The 21,495-nt window shown below is 43.1% G+C and overlaps 1 protein-coding gene across 3 annotated transcripts in view; it reads left to right on the top strand.

Annotated features, from left to right (window-relative positions):
- The window catches only part of WDR75 (WD repeat domain 75), a 400,614-nt gene that overhangs the window by 182,216 nt on the left and 196,903 nt on the right, over positions 1-21,495 (top strand). For all 3 annotated transcript variants that reach the window (XM_056534259.1, XM_056534260.1, XM_056534261.1), the window contains 4 exons: positions 2,231-2,389; positions 7,307-7,366; positions 8,897-9,012; positions 11,356-11,534. In XM_056534259.1, the coding sequence (XP_056390234.1) occupies positions 2,231-2,389; positions 7,307-7,366; positions 8,897-9,012; positions 11,356-11,534 (514 nt within the window). The remainder of the gene's footprint in view (positions 1-2,230; positions 2,390-7,306; positions 7,367-8,896; positions 9,013-11,355; positions 11,535-21,495) is intronic.

The following is a 21,495-nucleotide window of genomic DNA, read 5'->3' as shown; positions in this document are numbered from 1 at the left end:
CATAGACTTGCATTGAGGGGGCATGGCGTTACATAACGAGGGCTCTTGACTTCCACTGCTGATGCAAGCCTTTCTCCTCTTTCCTTTTTCTGTGGGTCTACCTTTGTTTCCCAGGGACACTGATTCAAAACCTATTGCCAGCACTCTAGTAGGATCTTCCCAGTGTTACTACTTCCTACATTTCGGATTGACTTGAGCCCAGCAGTATATTGCGTCCAAGTTAGTGTTAAGGAGCTAAGTTACCCTCTTCTATAGGCATAGTAATTGTTTTACTGCAGATTACCCTGTGGTATAATTCACTCCTATGATTTCCAGCACGGTCATCTGCTAAAAGTAATATACCACTATAATAGTGCACTATAACCATTTTACTTTGATTGGAGGTACACTAAGTGAGCAGCGATGCATACAGTTACAGGAGCAAGTAGTCCTTGGATTAACAAAATCCCATCTCTTGTTAGTACAGTCTGCTTTTGACACCTGCAGGCTGTTTGCAAAGTTATAAAATCATATTTTACTTTAAAGGGGTACTCCACTCACCAGCGGTCGAAACATTTAGTTCCAAAAGCTGGTGCGGGATTCAGGGGTCGCCACGCCCCCTTGTTATGTCATGATCCGCCCCTCGTGACTCCACGCCCTGCCCCCTCAAAGTTAGTCTTAGGGAGGGGGTGTGATGGCCATCACACTCCCTCCCATAGGCTTGCATTGAGCGGGTGGGGCATGACATCATGAGGGGCGGAGTGTGACATCACGAGGGGGCGTGGTGACCTCCGAAGCCCGCACCAGCATTTGGAACTAAATGTTCCAAATGCTGGGGAGTGGAATACCCATTTAAAGCTCGAGCCGGCTTAAGCTGCAGCATGCACGCCTCCTCCCTCCCCCACCCGGTTTGCATGATTGAATTACAAAGCTCAGTACTGGATGCCAAGTTCTGTACATCATTCATGCAGAGCAGAGAGTGGAAACGTACATGCTACAGCTTAGCCCAGCCTTTGTCACTCTTCAGCTTCTTAGAAAAACATCAGTTAAAAGCTCAGCAAACAGCCATCCCAAAGAGACCAGTAGCTATCTGTCCGTATCTGCAGTTTTAACCATGATATAGGGCTGATTGATTCCCTTTGTTATACTCCTGAAGTATTTTTTCTTTTAACAAAGATCTTAAAGGGGTACGCTGTTGGAAAAAAAAATTTTTTTAAATCAACTGGTGCCTGAAGGTTATACAGCTTTGTAAATTAAATCTATTAAAAATCTTAATCCTTCCAGTACTTCTCAGCTGATGTATACTACAAAGTTCTTTTTCTTTTTGAATTTTTCTGTTTGTCCACAGTGCTCTCTGCTGACACCCCTGTCCATGTCAGGAACTGTCCAGAGCAGGAGCAAATCCCCATTGCAAACATATCCTGCTCTGGACAGTTCCTGACACGGACAGAGGTGCACAGACAGAGCGCTGTGGACAGATGGAAAAGAAATTCAAAAAGAAAAGACCTTTCTCTGTAGTAAACAGCAGCTAAGTACGGGAAAGATAAACAGATTTGTAAATTAGGCTGGGTTCACACCACGTTTTGTTAAATACGGTTCCCGTATACGTCTGGGAGGAGGGGGGCAGGGCTTAATTGCGGCGCCCGCACTCAGCCGTATTCGGCAACCGTATTTAATGCAGGTCTATGAGCCGACCGGAGTGAACCGCAGCATCCGGACGGCTTTGTTGGACGTATGCGGTTTCCCGACCGTAGGCAAAAACACGGTCGACCACGATTTTGCCTGCGGTCGGGAAACCGCATACGGCCGAAAACGAAGCCGACCGGAGGCTGCGGGTCACTCCGGTCGGCTCATAGGCATTCATTAAATACGGTTCTCGAATACGGCTGAGTGCGGGCGCCGCAATTAAGCCCCGCCCCCCTCCTCCCAGCCGTAAACGGGAACCGTATTTAACAAAACGTGGTGTGAACCCAGCCTTACTTCTATTTATTATTTATTATTATTATTATTTATTATCAGATACTGTTTACAACAGAGAAAGTTATTTTCTTTTTGATAAGTACTGGAAGGATTAAGATTTTTAATAGAAGTAATTTACAAATCTTTTTAACTTTCTGGCACCAGTTGATTAAAACATTTTTTTTTCACTGGAGTACTCCTTTAATACAAAGCGGTTTTTCTGTATAAAGTAGAACACAGTATACAGAAAAAGCCAAATGTTATAGTGTAAATGCTGTTTTTACTTTTGTAGGTACCCTGTTATTTAGTGGTGGCGTTGAATCGGTGTTGGTCCAGTGGTCTCACAGTTTAGAACACAAGAAAGAATTTCTTCCTCGTCTTGGAGCAGCTATTGAACACATTGCCACTTCACCCGATGGTTCTTTGTTATGCACATCCCATTTGGATAACAGTAAGAATATTGTTTGCATGCAGTGCTTAAAACAAAGCAGTTTTTTTTTCTAAAAGTAGAACAGCCTTCAGAAACCTGTAAAAAGTACAGTGTGTAAATTCAACATTTTTAGAACCACTTAAGCCAGTGATAATGTAAAGTAAATGTTTTTTATGAAGGAGTCTCACATAATTTTTCTTATACGCTGCCATTCTAATGCTCATTGGGTCATTGCTAATCTTCACTTACCGTATATACTCGAGTATAAGCCGAGTTTTTCAGCACGATTTTTCGTGCTGAAAACACCCCCCTCGGCTTATACTCGAGTGAACTCCCCCACCCGCAGTGGTCTTCAACCTGCGGACTTCCAGAGGTTTCAAAACTACATCTCCCAGCAAGCCCGGGCAGCCATCGGCTGTCCGGGCTTGCTGGGAGTTGTAGTTTTGAAACCTCCGGAGGTCCGCAGGTTGAAGACCACTGCGGCCTTCAACATCATCCAGCCCCCTCTCACCCCCTTTAGTTCTGTACAGTACTCACCTCCGCTCGGCGCTGGTCCGGTCCTGCAGGGCTGTCCGGTGAGGAGGTGGTCCGGTGGGATAGTGGTTCCGGGCTGCTATCTTCACCGGGGAGGCCTCTTCTAAGCGCTTCGGGCCCGGCCTCAGAATAGTCACGTTGCCGTGACAACGACGCAGAGGTGCGTTCATTGCCAACGAACTTCTGCGTCATTGTCAAGGCAACGCCTCTATTCCGGGCCGGAAGCGCGGAGAAGAGGCGCCACCGGTGAAGATAGCAGCCCGGACCACCTCCTCACCGGACCACCTCCTCTCCGGACAGCCCTGCAGGACCGGACCAGCGCCGAGCGGAGGTGAGTACTCAGAACTAAAGGGGGTGAGAGGGGGCTGGATGATGTTGAAGGCCGCAGTGGTCTTCAACCTGCGGACCTCCGGAGGTTTCAAAACTACAACTCCCAGCAAGCCCGGACAGCCGATGGCTGCCCGGGCTTGCTGGGAGTTGTAGTTTTGAAACCTCTGGAGGTCCGCAGGTTGAAGACCACTGAGGGCGAATGATGAGAAGAGGATGATGAGGGGGGGGGGGGGGTGTGGGGATGATGAAGGGGGGTGGGGATGATGAAGGGGGGGGGTGTGGGATGATGACAAGGGGATGATGAAGGGGGGATGTGTGGGATGATAAGGGGATGATGAAGGGGGGATGTGTGGGATGATAAGGGGATGATGAAGGGGGGATGTGTGGGATGATGACAAGGGGATGATGATGAGGATGTTAATGACGGGTCTGGATGATGACAGGGGGGGATGAGGTATTTCCCACCCTAGGCTTATACTCGAGTCAATAACTTTTCCTGGGATTTTGGGTTGAAATTAGGGGTCTCGGCTTATACTCGGGTCGGCTTATACTCGAGTATATACGGTACTTGCCCTTTCGCAACACAATAAATTATAGCTCAACCAATAACCAGTTGGAGTGGCCCACTACTGCGGCTAGAGATTGTCTCAACATCTCAATATGGTTCACACTATAGACTGCTGTCAATGACATTCTGCTGCACCATTCACACTCCAGAATTTCTGCGTTGGAATTTCCGCTGTAAAATTGGGGGTGGAGCTTCACGGGGCAGGGCATAGTGACTCCACTAGAATGTGGAGTCATAGACAATGAATATGTAAATTGAGCCGATAAAGCCCCGTCCCTGCGAAGCCCCGCCCCCTCTATGCGATTCACTGAATTCAGCAGTGGATCTTCTGGGGGACATATCTCAGGACCTACTTGACATATTTAAGTGAGTGACCCCTCGTTGGACTTCTGTTCACCCACACTATAAGCCATTGTATAAGGTTTAGTGTGGGTGAACGGGCTGACAGTTTTCCTTTTAAAGCACAAATGCAGATTTTTTTTTGTTTGTTTATTATATGTTCCAAAGGAGCAGCCCATAACACAATAGCAATCTGTGTCTGTTTGTTTTTGTTTTTTTAAATGCCCACTGTTTGGAGAGGCTGTTTCGGCCTGTCCTGGCAAATATAGTAAGCGTGCCCTGTGCTCGAGCCTTGCTCTGGTCTAGGTATTTAGCATGAAACCCATGAGCCATAAACTGAATTGACTCTATTCTTTATTCTCTAAGTGGAACTTAACGCACCAGGACGTACATTTACGTCCTGTTTATAACCGCGGGCATCGGAGCGATCTTGCCAGCGTCCGCCATTAACCCCTCAGATGCCGGGATCAATACAGATCCCGGCATCTGCGGCAGTTCGTGATTTCAATGATCGTATCGCCCGCAGCGCTGCTGCGGGGATCCGATCATTCAGAACGCCGCACGGAGGTCCCCTCACCTTCCTCCTTCCGGCTCCCGGCGTCTCCTGCTCTGGTCTGAGATCGAGCAGACCAGAGCAGAAGATGACTGATAACACTGATCTGTTCTATGTCCTATACATAGAACAGATCAGTATTAGCAATCATGGTATTGCTATGAATAGTCCCCTATGGGGACTATTCAAGTGTAAAAAAAAAATTTTAAAGTAAAAAAAAAGTGAAAAATCCCCTCCCCCAATAAAAAAGTAAAACGTCCGTGTTTTCCCATTTTACCCCCAAAAAGCGTAAAAAATTTATTGAATAGACATATTTGGTATCGCCGCGTGCGTAAATGTCCGAACTATTAAAATATAATGTTAATGATCCCGTACAGTGAACAGCGTGAACGTAAAAAAGTAGCAATTTTGGACTTTTTTTTTAATACATTTTATTTTAAAAAAATTATAAAAAATGTTAAGTTTTTCATATGCAAATGTGGTATCAAAAAAAAGTACAGATCATGGCGCAAAAAATTAGCCCTCATACCGCCGCTTATACGGAAAAATAAAAAAGTTAGAGGTCATCAAAATAAAGGGATTATAAACGTACTAATTTGGTTCAAAAGTTTGTGATTTTTTTTAAGCACAACAATAATAGAAAAGTATGTAATAATGGGTATCATTTTCATCGTATTGACCCTCAGAATAAAGAACACACGTAATTTTTACCGTAAATTGTACGGCGTGAAAACGAAACCTTCCAAAATTAGCAAAATTGCGTTTATTCTTTGTAATTTCCCCACAAAAATAGTGTTTTTTGGTTGCGCCATACATTTTGATATAATGAGTTATGTCATTACAAAGGACAACTGGTCGCACACAAAAAAAGCCCTCATACTAGTCTGTGGATGAAAATATAAAAGTTATGATTTTTAGAAGGCGAGGAGGAAAAAATGAAAACTTAAAAATTAAATTGTTTGAGTTCTTAAGGCCAAATGGGCTGAGTCCTTAAGGGATTAAAAATAAATAAATAAAAAATGTGAATTTGCACTTCAGCTTTTTTTTTTTTTTTTTTTTTAAATATACGGCTTATTTGATTCAAATTTTCCTACTTGTCTTCAGTGCCATAACTTTTATTTTTCCATCCACAGACCCATATGTGGGCTTGTTGTTTGCACAATCAAATATACTTTGTAATATCACTCATTTTACCGATAAAATGCAAAGCAAAATCAAAAAATTTAGAAAAGGAAACCACAAGTTTTCAAATTTTGTAGGGTTTCTTTTTTCACGCTGTACACTTTATAGTAAATATGACAAGTTCTCTTTATTCTGTGGCTGATACAATTAAAATCTAATAATGTACTGCATTTAAAATATTTTTGTGCCCCTGTAATTTTTTTGGTACCACCAAAAAGCAGCAATTTTTGACTTTTGTTTAAGACATTCACTGTACAAGATCAGTATATTTGATCACATATGTATGCACATGCTGATACCAAATAGGTTTATAGATTTTTTTTTTTTTTACACTTTTTGGCTAAAATGGGCGATATATATATTTATTTATTTATTTTTTGAAGGATGGGCATATTCAATTTTTTTCTAACTTTTTTTTTTTTACCATTTATTTTACATGTTCTATGTCTAATAACTATTGCTAATACTGTTCATTGCTATGCCTAGGCTTTACACTGATTGATTAATATAATCGGTCATCTACTTTTCTGGTCTGCTAAAAAAGAAACAGAACAGAGAATAGGACCCCCATGAGAATGGCCGGAGGCAGGTGAGGGGACCTCTGGAGCGATCTTGGCTCATCGGCTCTTCACGGTCGTGCTGTGGGTGATCCTATGAGCCATACAAAGCTGCCACATATCCCCAGAGTGTACACATTTCCCCAGATGCTGTGATCAGTAATGAAGGGTTAAAGGCCATCTGCGGCCGAAAACAACTTATCCCCTATCCGCAGGATAGGGATAAGTGTTTGATCGTGGGGGGTCCGAATGCTGGGACCCCCGTGATCTCCTGCACTGGGCCATGGCTCTGCCACGGCTCCCCCATGCAGGAGGCATGCCGTTCGCAGCGTGATGCCACGGCAACACGCCTCCTCCATGTAGTTCTATGGGAGAGGCAGCGTTCGTGCCACCCCACCTCTCCCATAGAACTGTATGGAGATGGGGCGTAACAATCGACCTCTCTAGGTCGACGCTAAGTGCATTAGCGCTCACACTGAGCGCTAATGCAGGGGCCCTGTGCAGGAGATCGGAGGGGGTCCCAGCAGTCGGATCCCCCCCCCATGATCAAACACTTATACTCTATCCTGTGGATAGGGGATAAGTGTTTTAACGCTGCAGTTGTCCTTTAATTAATGGAGGGCATCAGTGTGATCGATGATAGCAGCTCAGACCTGCCGTGCCTGAACAGAGCGCATCTCCTGCATTCCCTTCATGTACAGGACTTAAATGTATGTCCAGGTCTGCAAACTACCAGGGCATCAGGACATACAATTTGTCCAATGTCCTTAAGGGGATAAGCAGCGTGCCACTGTTTATATGCCAATGTGTGTTTTTAATGTCCTACTTTCTTCCTGGATTAAATTTTTATTTTTCATTTTTTCTTTTCCCTTTAGAGATTACAATCATTGATGCTAGTTTAAAAGTGACGGGAATTATCCAAGGCCTAGTGAAAGGTATGATTTTTATTTAAGTTTCTTACAAATTGTTAAAAATTGCTATAAATGTATGGGAGGCATACAGTGGCAAATGCTAACGATTGGTTCTTAAATAAGATAAGCATTTATACGTATAATGAACGAAATCCATGAGAATATTTCTTCTCCCCTTATCCCTCCTGGTCCTATCATGGTGGTGTGTGTTATTTTTTTTTTCTTTTTTAACTCATCCTGTAAACTTTCTTTCTCTAGGATCTACCACCATACCTGAAGGGCCTTCTTTTGTTGGTGTGAGACCTGTGGTCTTGTCCTGGACACTTTCTTGTTTTTCCTTAGTTAGGACTGGAGGCATGCTTGCCCTCAGTTCTATGAAAATCAGGTTTTCACCCTCTTCATTCTCTTTCTGTGGCCTCTAGCTTCCAACTCCCATGTTCAGACATTCCTTCAAGGTGTTGCCCTTGAGGTTTCTCCTTATCGGTCTCCCACTACTGCCTGGCACTTTAACGTTTCTCTGCACAATCACCTGTATCCAGCAAGTCTCAGAGATTGCTACTCTTAATTTCTCCTTGTTCATCGGGACAAGGTGGTCCTTTGTCCCTGTCCTCTCCTTTCTCTCAAAGGTTGTTTTCCTTGTTCCATCTCAATGAGGATATTGGCCTTTGATCTTTTTGACCTGCCCCCTCCCATCCTCAGGAATGATCTCTCAAAAATTGGATGTTGTGCTTGCCATGTACCTGTTGTTTTTTTTTTTTTTTTTTTTTCAGTGTTCAGACTCACTTTCTGGATGGGCAACAAAAGGGGCTTACAGCCTCCAAAGCAACCATCTCCAGTTGGTTCTGGAATTCCATTTTAAAGAACTACAATTACAAGGGAAAGCTTCCTCCATCCCTGGTCATGGCCCATTTAACACACTAAGTGTGTGGGAATTGGCATCCTGTGCTATTAAAAAACCATGCTTCGGCCCTTCAGGTCTGCCAAGCTGCTATTTTGTCCTCTCTGCACACCTTTTCGCATTTCGTGTACATTGTCATGCATTGGAAGATTTCTGCCTGCTTTCATTGGAGACGCTGCTCCCACCCCTTTTGGGCCATCGGTTGGTTGGTGCACTGGAGCCAACTTTTTTTCTATTTTTTTTTACTTAGTGTCTGCAGCATATATCCATGGTTCCTGTGTTTCCCAATGAAGACTACGAGTGATTTTATAGTACACAAAATCTTATTTCCCAGAGTCTTGCATCAGTCATCAGTGAAGAGATGCTGCCAGTGAAGTGGGTAAGTTAAGCAGTTTGCGTAACTCTAATAGACTTTAAAGGAAGTCACTCAAACAACGTAAACTCGCAGGCTACTCTTATGTAACTTTTGCATAACTTCCATTAAAGTCAATGGGAGGTAACCAAATTGCATAACTTCACCACTTCGGCTGCTTCAGGTTTTTCCGACTTACTCCAGCAGCGGAAAACGGGCAGGAGATGGCAGAAAAAGAGGACAAGCAGGGACAAACCATTTTAGTTTTTAAAACTGCATAATTTTTATTTATTTATTTTTCCAGGAAATGATGTAAAGACTGGCTTGATATTTGATCCTAGAACCAAAGCTTTAGTTCTAAATGGGAAACCAGGTCATCTCCAGTTTTACTCGCTACAGGATGATAAACAGCTTTATAATGTAAGTTTGTACAGTATAGCCATTTAACGTTAACTTTTTTTTTCATCTTGACACTTCATATCGAAGCAATAGCTGTATGTTCACTGGATGTCATCTATCTTAATTTTTCTTAAGCATTTGATGGGGCCACATAAAAGGTTGTTACATAAAATGTGAATGCTTGGGCAAAATGTGTGTTAGTGGGTAAGTTACTGGTTCAGTGATGAGCAACAAAAGGTGATTATCAGTAAATACTCTGATTGGGTGTCTTACTAGTGGGTTTTTTATTTTTTTATTTCTTTGTCCTATTCTCTTTTAATTGCATAGTGAAGTATCAGTCTTAGCACTTAGTATCACTTTCAGTCTAGTAATTAACACAAAAGAGATCAGTGCATTGTTACAAATTAATCTGGATGCGTTGGAGGCTGGGACTTGAAAGTGGAAGAGATAATTGTAAAGTTATGCACAAGGGGAGTTTAAATCCAGGCTGGGATTTGAAAACACTGGGCACAGCCAACATTAAGAAGGACTTAGGGGTTTTAGTTGACAGTAAACTTATCTGCAGCAACCAGTGTAAGGCAGCTGCTACCAAGGCAAATAAGAAAGGGATCCTCTAGTATAGGGCTGCAGCTAACGATTATTTTATTAATCGATTAGTTGCTGATTATTTCATCGATCGGAAAAAATGTAAAAATGCCAAAATAAAGGGGTTCAGCTGATTCTACTTTACTTGAAAAATGATGTACAATGGCCATATTAAAAGTTAATAGCATGTGATGTCATTATTAATGATCCTGTACAGAAACCAGTGTAAATTTGATATTGCCACATAGGTAACTGTCTGAACTATTAAAATAAAATGTTACTAATTCACTAGCCATACGGTAGTATCAAATATGTAAAAGAGAGTTATTTTACTTTTTTTGTATAGCAATAGAAAAAGAGGGAGCTAATTTTTATTGAGGGAGTGGTTAATTAACATTTTTTATTTGCTTTTTATTTTTATAGCACTCCTATATACATGGGGGAATGTGCAGAGCATTGCTTTTACAGACTCTAGGGTGCAATGATATGCAGTCTGCACATCCCCCTTTAGACAGCAGTGCGCCCCCCCCCCCCCTTTAGACAGCAGTGTGCCCCCCCCCTTTAGACAGCAGTGCGCCCCCCCCCTTTAGACAGCAGTGCGACCCCCCACTTTGGACAGCAGTGCGGCCCCCCACTTTGGACAGCAGTGCGGCCCCCCGCTTTGGACAGCGGGGCCCCCCGCGTTGGACAGCTGGGGCCCCCCGCGTTGGACAGCGGGGCCCCCCACTTAGGCTGGGTTCACACTACGTTTTCTCCCATACGGGAGCGCATACAGCAGGGGGGAGCTAAAAGCTCGCGCTCCCGTATGTCACCGTATGCGCTCCCGTATGTCATTCATTTCAATGAGCCGACCGGAGTGAAACGTTCGGTCCGGTCGGCTCATTTTTGCGCCGTATGCGCTTTTACAACCGGACCTAAAACCGTGGTTGACCACAGTTTTAGGTCCGGTTGTAAAAGCGCATACGGCGAAAAAAATAAAGGTAGTATATTTTCTTTTAAAATGGTGTATTTAGGGCTTCTTCAAGATCTGATCTGCTATATCAACCGATTCGATACTCGCCAGAAAGGCAATTATTCTGTCTGTTCTACCAGCCTTTATTATTCAATAAAAGCTTGTGGACTGTGGAGACTGCCCAACGTCTTCTGGTTATGGTTGCATGGATGTGGGCACTTGTTCCCTTTTAACCCTTTAAAGACCCACACTGGTGATGTAGTGATGTGGTTTTCCCATACCTCCCCCACTCCTGGGATCAGGTGGTTGGTGTCAGATTCACAGTAGAGCCCTAGAATTAAATTTTTTTGACACCTCCTATCCCAGAAAAAAACAGGGTAAAAAGCGATCAAAAAAATCTGATACCAAAATGGTAACCATAAAAACTACAGATCATTGCACAAAAAAAGCTCTCATGCATCCCCGTATATGGAAAACTAAAGTTATAGGGGTCAGAAAATTTAAGAAAAAAAAAAAATTTATTGAAACATGACAAACTATGCAAATTAGATATTGCTGTAATATTACCTAAAAAAAATTACATGTTCGTTTGACCACATGGTTAACAGTAAATAAGATGCCTCCCACATTTGCATAAATGTTATTACAAAGTACAATTAGTTCTGCAAAAAACAAGCCCTCAGATCGATGTGCAAATGAAGTTATTGCTACTAGTGTGATTAATACTGTTATTGCCATGAGTGATTAATACTGTTGCACGTTTACTCATATGTTTGTTTCATGTATCCATGGGTTTCTTTGTGTAACATAAGTGTTCTTGTTTGTAGCTGGACATAGTACAGCAAGAGTTTGTCAATCAGACCACAATACAGCATGTTGATTTGGTGAAGGCTGCATTTGATGCGAAGGGAAACTGGCTAGCAACTGTTGAAGAGTTAGAAAGAAATGGAACAGATCATCTAGAAGTGCAGATGAAGTTCTGGGAATACAACATCCAACTGCAGAGGTAACTATACAGCACTAGATAATAGCATAGACTAATACAGTTATAATTAACCTTAATGGTACCTTTAATTGTTTTATGAAAAAAGCCAACATCTTTAAACTAATGTGAAATGTACAGCCATGTCCAAATACATTCAACAAAAAGTTGACCCCTCAACATACGTGCAGTTCTTTCTAAGGATAAAAGAATAGCCCAGATTCACTAATCTGTCTCCGAGACAATTTATCACTGCTAATTTTTCATTTTATCAGAGCAATTTGATAAATGAAAACTGCGCAATAGAACTAGAAGTATAAAGGCCTGCAATACTTAATCATTTCATAACCCTTTGTGACCCTTCATTGTAATTCTGTTCACCTGCACTATAACTCAGTATATTGGGTTTAATGCAGGTGTGAACTAGGGATCGACCGATTATTGGTATGGCCGATAATCACGATTTTGGGCATTATCGGTATCGGCAATTACCTTGCCGATAAGCCGATAATGCCCCGCACCGCGACCGCCACCCCCCCCCCCGACCCGCCGCACCGCACCCCCGACCCACCGCACCGCGTCGCACCCCCCACCGTGATGCTGGGCGGTATACCGGTATGGATTTTTCCTGCGGGCTGTCAGGGCTCCGTACAGGAGATCGCAGGGGGCCCCAGCGGTCGGACCCCCCCGCGATCTCAAACTTATCCCCTATCCTTAGGATCGGGGATAAGTTGTTCACCACTGGGTCACCACTGGACTACTCCTTTAAGGCACCAGGACGTACATTTACTTCCTGTACGTGACTGCGAGCATCAGAGCGATGCTCGGGTCATGCACAGCAGGTCCCTGCTGCTGATAGAAGCCAGGGACCCGCCGGTAATGGCTGACGTCCGTGATCACGCCAATGTCCGCCATTGACCCCTCAGATGCCGTGATCAACATATATCATGGCATTTGCGGGAGTGCGGTCACTAGATTGGATCTTCGGATCGCCCGCAGCACTGCTGCAGGGATCTGGTCATCCATAATGGCGGACGGAGGTCCCCTCACCTGCCTCCGTCCATCTCCCAGCGTCTCCTCCTCTGGTCTGAGATCGAGCAGACCAGAGCAGAAGATCGCCGATAACACTGATCAGTGCTATGTCCTATTCATAGCACTGAACAGTATTAGCAATCAAATGATTGGTATAAATAGTTTTAAAGTGTATACTATTAAAGTGTAAAAAAAAGAATAAAAAAGTGAAAAATCCCCTCCCCCCCAATAATGTAAATTGTCCCTCTTTCTCCATTTTACCCCCAAAAAGTGTAAAAAAAAATAAAAAATAAAAAATTTTAACACACATGTGGTATCACCGCGTGAGTAAATATCAAAACTATTAAAATGTAATGTTAATTATCCCGTATGGTGAACTTAAAAAAAAAAAATCCCAAAGTGCTGCTTTTTTATAACCTTTTATTCCCAAAAAATTGATTAAAAAAATGTATTAAAAGTTTTATATATGCAAATGTGGTATAAATAAAAAGTACAGATCACGGCGCAAAAAATGAGCCCTCATACCGTCATTTATACGAAAAATATAAAAAGTTTTATAGATCAGCAAAATAGAGGGATTTTAAACATACTAATTTGGTTAAAAAGTTAACAATTTTTTAAAAGCAGTACAATTATAATGTAATCATGGGTATCATTTTAAACGTATTGACCCACATAATAAAGAAAACGTGTCTATTTTACTGTTAAGTGAAACGAAACCTTCCAAAATTAGCAAAATTACGGTTTTCTTATACAAATAGTATTTTTTTGTGTTGAGCCATACATTTTACTGTAAAATGAGTGATGTCATTACAAAGGACAATGGGTCATGCAAAAAACAAGCCCTCATACTAGTCTGTGGATGAAAATATAAGTGGAGTACCCCTTTAAGGACTCAAGCGGAGTCCTTAAAGGGGTACTCTTTTGGAAAACATATATTTTTTAAATCAACTGATGACAGAAAGTTAAACAGATTTGTAAATTACTTCTATTTAGAAATCTTAATCATTCTAGTACTTCTAAGCTTCTGTATACTCCACAGGAAGTTCTTTTCTTTTTGAATTTCCTTTCTGTCTGACCACAGTGCTCTCTGCTGATACCTCTGTCCATGTCAGGAACTGTCCAGAGCAGCATAAGTTTGCTATGGGGATTTGCTCCTACTCTGGACAGTTCCTAAAGTGGACAGAAGTGTCAGCAGAGAGCACTGTGGTCAGACAGAAAGGAAATACAAAAAGAAAAGCACTTCCAGTGGACCATACAGAAGCTTACTAGAAGTACTAGAAGGATTAAGATTTTTTTTAATAGAAGTAATTTACAAATCTGTTTAACTTTGTCATCAGTTGATTTAAAAATAAAAAAAAGTTTTCCAGCAGAGTACCCCTTTAAGGCCTCAAGGGTTAAAGCACAGAAAATGTGGGGACAGCGGAGTTGTAGGTTTCTCTTTATTTTTTTATAATGCAATTTGTGTTCTGGCATAGTTTGTTTTTCCTGATAAGTTTTTATTTACTGGTCTTTTTAATAAGAAATTCCCTGTGCAGTAGGAGTAACTAAAACCTTGTTAAAAAAAAAATAGTAGTTTATAAGTAAGAATGAGGATATAAGGATAAAAGAGAGGGAAAGAAAGAAAAAAATAGTGGGGATGGGAAGTATAGGGAGCAGGAGGAGAGGTTTTGAGGAGGAGATAGATCATAGGGGTACCCAACTGCACCAGAATCTTCTTGTGTCCATCTTTAAACACCGTCCAGTAATGCCATGTACAAAGAAACTGGTCATGGTGACTGTTACATTGGGCTGTAAGATCTTCCATGCGTTTCTGCTCTTCAAATGTATTAAACCACTGTGTCAGAGAGGGCTGGTCAGGATGGATTAAGCCATAAAATTGGATTGCAAGCCCTTGCAGCATTGACCAGATGCACTAGGTAGGGACAGTGGATATCATGCAATAAAGAAGGGTTGGGACACTGTATTACATGGATAAGATCTAATAACCTGCCTCCTGGAGGCAACTCTAGAATGCAGACTTTCAGCATCTAATGCTCAGAAGCGACATTCAAGTCTTTCTCTCAGTGGGGTACAAAGGATTGAGGTAGGAGACCCCGAAATAGCATACGTAAAACAGAGGGAAAAGGTATAAATGCTAGAGCCCAATCATTAGTTTTAAAAGTTTTGGCTCATTAGCAAGCCTGTGGGCAGGAAAAAATTGTAAAGGTTTTGACAAAATGTATTGGTTAAGTCTGTAAGAGGGAAACAAGAGGGCAGATGTTTGTTTTGAAAATTGAGCATCTACCAAACCAAGTTAACGTTCCTCTAAGGCTTAGTTTACACAGCTAAATACCAGAGTGTAATTTAAAGTGTACCTGTCGTCAACAAAAACTTTTTATATAATGTAGATAATAACATATGTATATTTGTAATATTAATTGGTTAAAAAATGTGTTTTTGGGTGAAATAATGCTGTCTCTGCAGCTATTGCACGTATCTGTGAGAAGTCCAAATACATGAAGTGAGGGCAGGACAAGCAGGGCTCTTTGCAGGTCTCAGAGCTTCACTGCACAGAGCCCCCCCCCCCTTGTCCACCCTCACTTCCTGTATTTCGACTCCTCATAGAGAGACACAGGCAATAGCTGCAGGGACAATAATATACATATTTTTTTAACCAAAATGGTATTATCTACTTTATATAAAAAGCTTTTGTTAATGACAGGTACACTTAAACTTCCACTCAGAAATTCTGGGGCAGCAGAGTCCTATTACTAGCATTGGGATTCCGCTGCACAGTGCACACTGCGGACTTTAAGCGGCAGACATTTCGCTGCCCAAAAAAATGGTCTTATCCATTCTTTACGCTGAATCCGCAGCATAGGCATAGCCATCTATGGGGACGGCAATGTCCACATGGTCCTTGCACTGACTGATTCTATTGGCGCTGGTCGCACTCTGAATCACCGGCCAGGGATTCTGTGGTGTGAACCTAGCCTAAGTCTTGATAGCTCGTAAAAGACGAGGAAAGTATGTCATTATATGATTTAGAAATGTAGGTATTAACTAAATCTCAGAGGACCACCACCTTGTGGTAGTTGATGAACTGTAGATGAGGGATAAGTACATTTTCACCAGAGATCTTTTAGTGCTCCGACCCTCCTTCCTGAAGGGAACTACCTTTCTTTTGCGCTTCCCCTCGTTCCTAGTAATTGATAAATCTTTTGTAAAATGAGACTAGTCACAGGGCTGGGCGGTATACCGGGTCATACCGAATACGGAAATTTTTGTGCGGCACAATATGAACTTTAACCCATACTGCAATACCGGTTTTGCCCCTCCCCCTCGGGAATGAATGAATTATCAGCACAGCACTAATCGGGGAACTAATCATGTGTGTCCCGTGAGCGCTGTTCTGGCCCCCCCCCCCCCAAATTAATTATCAGCCCAGCTGTCCGGGCATGCTGGGAGTTGTTGCAACATCTGGAGGTCCGCAGGTTGAAGACCACTGCTCTATACTGTGCGTTATCCCTATGCCCGGGCTTCAAAAATAAACCGCTACCGGCCTCACCTGCTTCTTGGGGATGGGAACGTTGGACAGCCATAAGCATATCACCGGCTACAGCGATGTTCCGCCTCGTCCAGTGATAGGCTGAGCACACTGTCATGTAAGAAGCCGGCCAGATCGCCTTACATGACGGTGGTCTCAGGCTATCACCGGCCGAGGCGGAAGATCGCTGCAGCCGGTAATAGGCTGACGGCTGTCCGACGTTCCTGTCCCCAGCGTAAGGCCGACGTAGGAAGTTAATTTTGTTTACCATTTGCAGCCCGGGCATAGGGATACCGCACAGTATAGAGTGTCGGCACCGGCGGCCGCAACAAACAGGATGAGGAGGGCAGCGCTTGTGAGTGACATGCGAGTATTTACCCCGATGGGGGCAGCGCTGTGCTGATAAATAATTTGGGGGGGGAGGAAATACCGTGGAACCGCCAAAAGTTATAAAAATACCGTGATACACACATTTGGTCATGCTGCCCAGCCCTAACCAATCATCGTGACAAGCAAAAATGAGGCTCAGCGCTTTGACCCCATGGTATAGTGGGAAGCAGGGCAAAATTGATGACCCCCCCTAACGGCACTCAAGCAACCATCAGACACTCAATTTATTTCCGTTAGTGCGCAACTCCATGTGGAGTATGGTCTTTTCCTTAGTTTCCCGACGGATGCTCATAGGAATAACTGGATAATGGACCAGGTAACACTTTGAGGTGCAGTGGAAATTGAAGAACAAACCTTGGATTCCAGACACTGCCAACTCAAAACAGCAGGAGCCAGAGGATAATTCTTTAAAAGATCTGGTGCAGGATCACGTTTATTGTATAGTAAATAATAAAAAATAAATGACATGTTTCGAGGGTGGCACCCTCTTCCTCAGATCAATATGCAAGTAAAACATACCTTACAAACTTATATGCATTGTGAATTGGCGCCCAGTGGTCAAAGGTCAAAGTCATGCCCATACATTACAGAAAACAAAGCATAGCACAATATACAATGTACTGAGCGTCCTTGATGACAGGCTTTCTGTGAGTGGGTCTGCCTCACAGCTCCTACAGAGCTGCAGAATTATGCAGAGCGGCAAATTTTTCCACAGATTCCAGCTGATGACCTATGATTATTTATGTTTAAGTGTCTTGACTCACCATGATTACACGGTTACCTATTTTATGTCCATTGTATATTGTGCTATACTTTGTTTTCTGTCATGTATGGGCACGGCTTTGACCACTGGGCCACTCCTTCTAGCCCTTTGGCACCAATTCACACTACATATAAGTTTGTAAGGTATGTTTTACTTGCATATTGATCTGAGAAAGAGGGTGCCACCCTCGAAATGCGTCATATCCTTTTTCTTTAAATTATTTTCTATACAATAAACATGATCCTGTACTGCATCTTTTAAATAATTATCCTCTGGCTCCTGATGTTTTAAGTTGGCAGCGCCTGGAATCTAGGATTTTTTCTTCAATTTCCTCTGCATATTATACCAGGACAGAATATTCTGACTCCTGAAACAGTCTGGCATAGCAGCTAACTCCACATCATGGTACCTCCTCTTTGAGGTGTGATGCGTATTTGATTCTTTTGTGAGGTGAGCAGCCACCTAAAAGGGACTCTAAGGTCCTAGCTTATATTCTGGACATCTGCTTAAGGGTATTATACGAGGTGCCATTCGCGGTCTTTTCTTTTCTCTACTACACACTTTGAGGTGGATCCCTTCCGCCATGTCAATAAAGTTGGACATCTTATGGTGAGGCTGGCAAAAGGCCACGATCGGCCGACTCATATCACGATGCTAATGGATGACATGGACACCTATACAAAATAACCCACACTTGGTGAATAAGATTCTAGCTCATTTTTACACAAACCTTTAAGGATTCTCCCTCTCAACCCTCTGCGGGCAGGAACTTCTTAACAATGTTTTCATTTACCTGATTTGACGGAAGATGAGAGGGACCTCCTGAACGTCCCAATGACTAAGGAGATCCAAAATACTGTGAGGCCCGGGACGTGACGGTTACTCTGGGGAGTTCTATTAATCCCTGCTGCCACAGTTGACCTCGGTGCTTAAGGATGACGTAAGCAACTTTCTCACCTCAGGGCTGGTCTCCAAAGAGGCAATGTGCTGCCTCAACCGGGCAAGGATCTTACTGCCCAATCTCTGATTAATCAGGACATTGAGCTACACTCAAAAAATACTGGTGCTTTGTTTGTCCCACTACATGCCGAGCCTAGTAGGGAAACTCCAAGTGGCATTTCTTTAATAAAAAAAAAACTTGACTACTATGAACATGAGAATGGTGCTCATGGTTCTGGACTGATTGCCCCACCAGTTCTGACCAGAAGATCTACCAGCTCTCTTGGTCGTCCTTTTTTTTTTTTCCTGTCTCTGCCTATTGCCCATCTATCCCTAACCCCTCCCTGCCTTAAATTTTTTTTACATATTAAAAATGCCTTTTGTCTGCCTGGTAGTGTGCTCACTACCAGGCAGACTTCCCAAGCAGGCACGACGTCACAGATGCCTGCTGGGGCTGACACTTCCGCCCTTAGTTCACCTACTCAGTGTACCTCCAGCTGTTTCACCACTACAGCTCCCAGCTTGCCCTGACATCTATTGGCCGTCAGGGCATGCTGGTGGTTGTAGTGGGGAAACAACTGTAGGCATACTGTATAGGTGAACACCATATCTGTGATGGCCGCACATCCCGCTCGCCGCTGCTCAACCCACTCCCCGGCAAAAGAACAGTCACAGCAGCCTGCTCAACCCACTCCTGGGAAAAGAACAGTCTCAGCAGCCCGCAAATCCACCACCCACCCCCGGCAAAAGAACAGTCACAGCAGGCGGCAAACCCCACCCCCCCCCCACCCCCCCTCGTGGGCAAAAGAACAGTCACGGCAGAGCTGCTGCTTAGCAGCAGCTGCGCATAATATTTTACCGGGAGCCGGGGCCGGCGTGTGAGGCCAGGGAGCCTGCGCACATCCTCTTCCTTCAAAGCGCTCGCTCCAGCCTGTCTGACAGGCAGGGAGCAAGCGCAGCATGACTGAATTTGGACCGATGCCCGGCCGGCATTGGTCAGAATTCAAGCGTGACATCACGCCAGGCTGCAGCCGGCCACTAGGAGGGAGACCCCCTAGTGGCCGGTTTTTAAATGTAAACTAAACCATTTTAATGAAAATGAATAAATAAATAAGTATATTAGAGATGTTGTAGTACAGAAGTACCACAACATATCAAAAAAAATTTGGTGACAGTGCCCATTTAAGTCTTCTATGTGTTAGTGTCAAAAGCCTTACTAAAATCTAGATATGCCATGTCTACTGCCCCTCCGTCATCTATTATTTGTCATCCAATCAAAAAAATCTATAAGATTTGTTTGACTCTATCCCCCCTGAAGTAAACCCATGTTGTTTTTCATCTTGCAATCCATGGGATTTTACATGTTCCATAATCCTATCCTTTAGTAGGGTTTCCATTAATTTCCCCACTATTGATGTCAGACTTACTGGCCTATAGTTGCTTGATAACTCCCTACTACCTTTCTTGTGAATGGGCACGACATTTGCTAATTTCCAATCTTCCGGGACGACTGTTACCAGTGATTGGTGAAATAAATCTGTTAACGGTTTTGCTAGCTCACCACTAAGCTCTTCTAATAATTTTGGGTGTATCCCATCAGGCCCCTGTGACTTATTTGTCTTCACTTTTTACAGCAAATGTAGAACCTCTTCCTCTGTAAAGACACATGCATCAAACGATTCATTAGTCTTCCTCCCTAATGGAGGTTCTTTTCTTTCTTTTTCTTCTGTAAAAGCTGAACAGAAGTATTCATTAAGGCAGTCCGCTAGCCCCTTATTCTCTTCTACATACCTTCCTTCCTTTTGTTTTTAATTTGGTTATTGCTTGTTTCAATTTCCTTTAAATATCTGAAGAATGTCTTTTTTCACAGACTGAGCTAGTTTTTCTTCTGCCTGCGCTTTAGAAGTTCTTATATCTTGCTTGGCTTCTGTCTGTCTAGTCTTGTAGATTTCCCTATCTTCATTGCTTTGGGCTGTTTTAGAGTTACCAAATGATATATATATTTTTTTTTTATGATTTTGGCCACTTCTGCAGAGTACCACAGTGGACTCTTCCTTTTCCTGCTTTTACTGACAAGTTTAATGCAATTTTCTGTTGCCTTCAATAATGCGTCTTTTAAGTAGTCCCATTTCTCCTGGACTCCATGTAATACATTACAGTCTGATAGGGACTCATTTATGATTAAACAACAAAAACCCCAGGAGGCACCAGGGCAATAGCATGTGACAACAACTTTAGGGGAAACCCCCCCAAAGGGGTACCCTAAACTAGACAACTCCCAATTAAAATCTAACTTTTATTGATTGCTATTAAAATATGAATAATTGAGGTGCAGTGAAGTGTGTTCACTAGATGTCAGGACTAGAGATGAGCGAACTTACAGTAAATTTGATTCGTCACGAACTTCTCGGCTCGGCAGTTGATGACTTATCCTGCATAAATTAGTTCAGCTTTCAGGTGCTCCGGTGGGTTGGAAAAGGTGGATACAGTCCTAGGAAAGATTCTCCTAGGACTGTATCCACCTTTTCCAGCACACGGGAGCACCTGAAAGCTGAACTAATTTATGCAGGCTAAGTCATCAACTGCCGAGCCGAGAAGTTCGTGACGAATCGAATTTACTGTAAGTTCGCTCATCTCTAGTCAGGACCACACAGTGATTAAAACCACAGCTCCAATCTGCTCCAATCTGCCTATGGTATAGTGTGTAAGTGACAACCGTGCTATTGGTCAGGGTGCACTAATATTTGTATGGCCCCTCAAATTGAGCGCTATTTCTGGTTGTCACTTTAGAGACTGTAGAGCTGCTAGTTAAAATGTTAATTAGCCAGTGCCTTTAACGTTTCACTTGTTCCCAAGCTTCCTCAGAAAGGACTGGTGGCTAATGGCCAGCGGGCGTGCTAACCCTGCTTATATACACTGGTGTCTGACGTCCGTTTCAGATGCCGAACTTCCCCACTCCAATCAGATGTAAGAATCGCTCGCATGTGATTGCGATGCGATCATTAGCACATCAGAGTGCGCCGCGCATGTCATTCTACTTGGATGTTTGTTTTCACTTGGTAAGCCGACAGCGCATGTGCCGATTTTCGCGCATGACCGGGAACTTAAAGATCTTGCCGTGATATGTATTCTAGTGCACAGGCGTAAAGTATTCCGTGCATGTCATAGGACTTATTCGGGTCCTATTAAACAACGGAGTCACTGCGCAATTGCGAAAGGATTCCACGCATGACATGGAACTTAATCCATGAACCAAGATAAGTCTCATGTCTAGATCTATATGGTCCTATGTTATTAGGGAGTTGTATTATTCTGGGTAGGTGCATGCATGC

Source organism: Hyla sarda, chromosome 8 (genome assembly GCF_029499605.1).
Source record: "Hyla sarda isolate aHylSar1 chromosome 8, aHylSar1.hap1, whole genome shotgun sequence".
Lineage (NCBI taxonomy): Eukaryota > Metazoa > Chordata > Amphibia > Anura > Hylidae > Hyla > Hyla sarda.
This window is presented reverse-complemented; position numbering and strand designations above follow the sequence as displayed.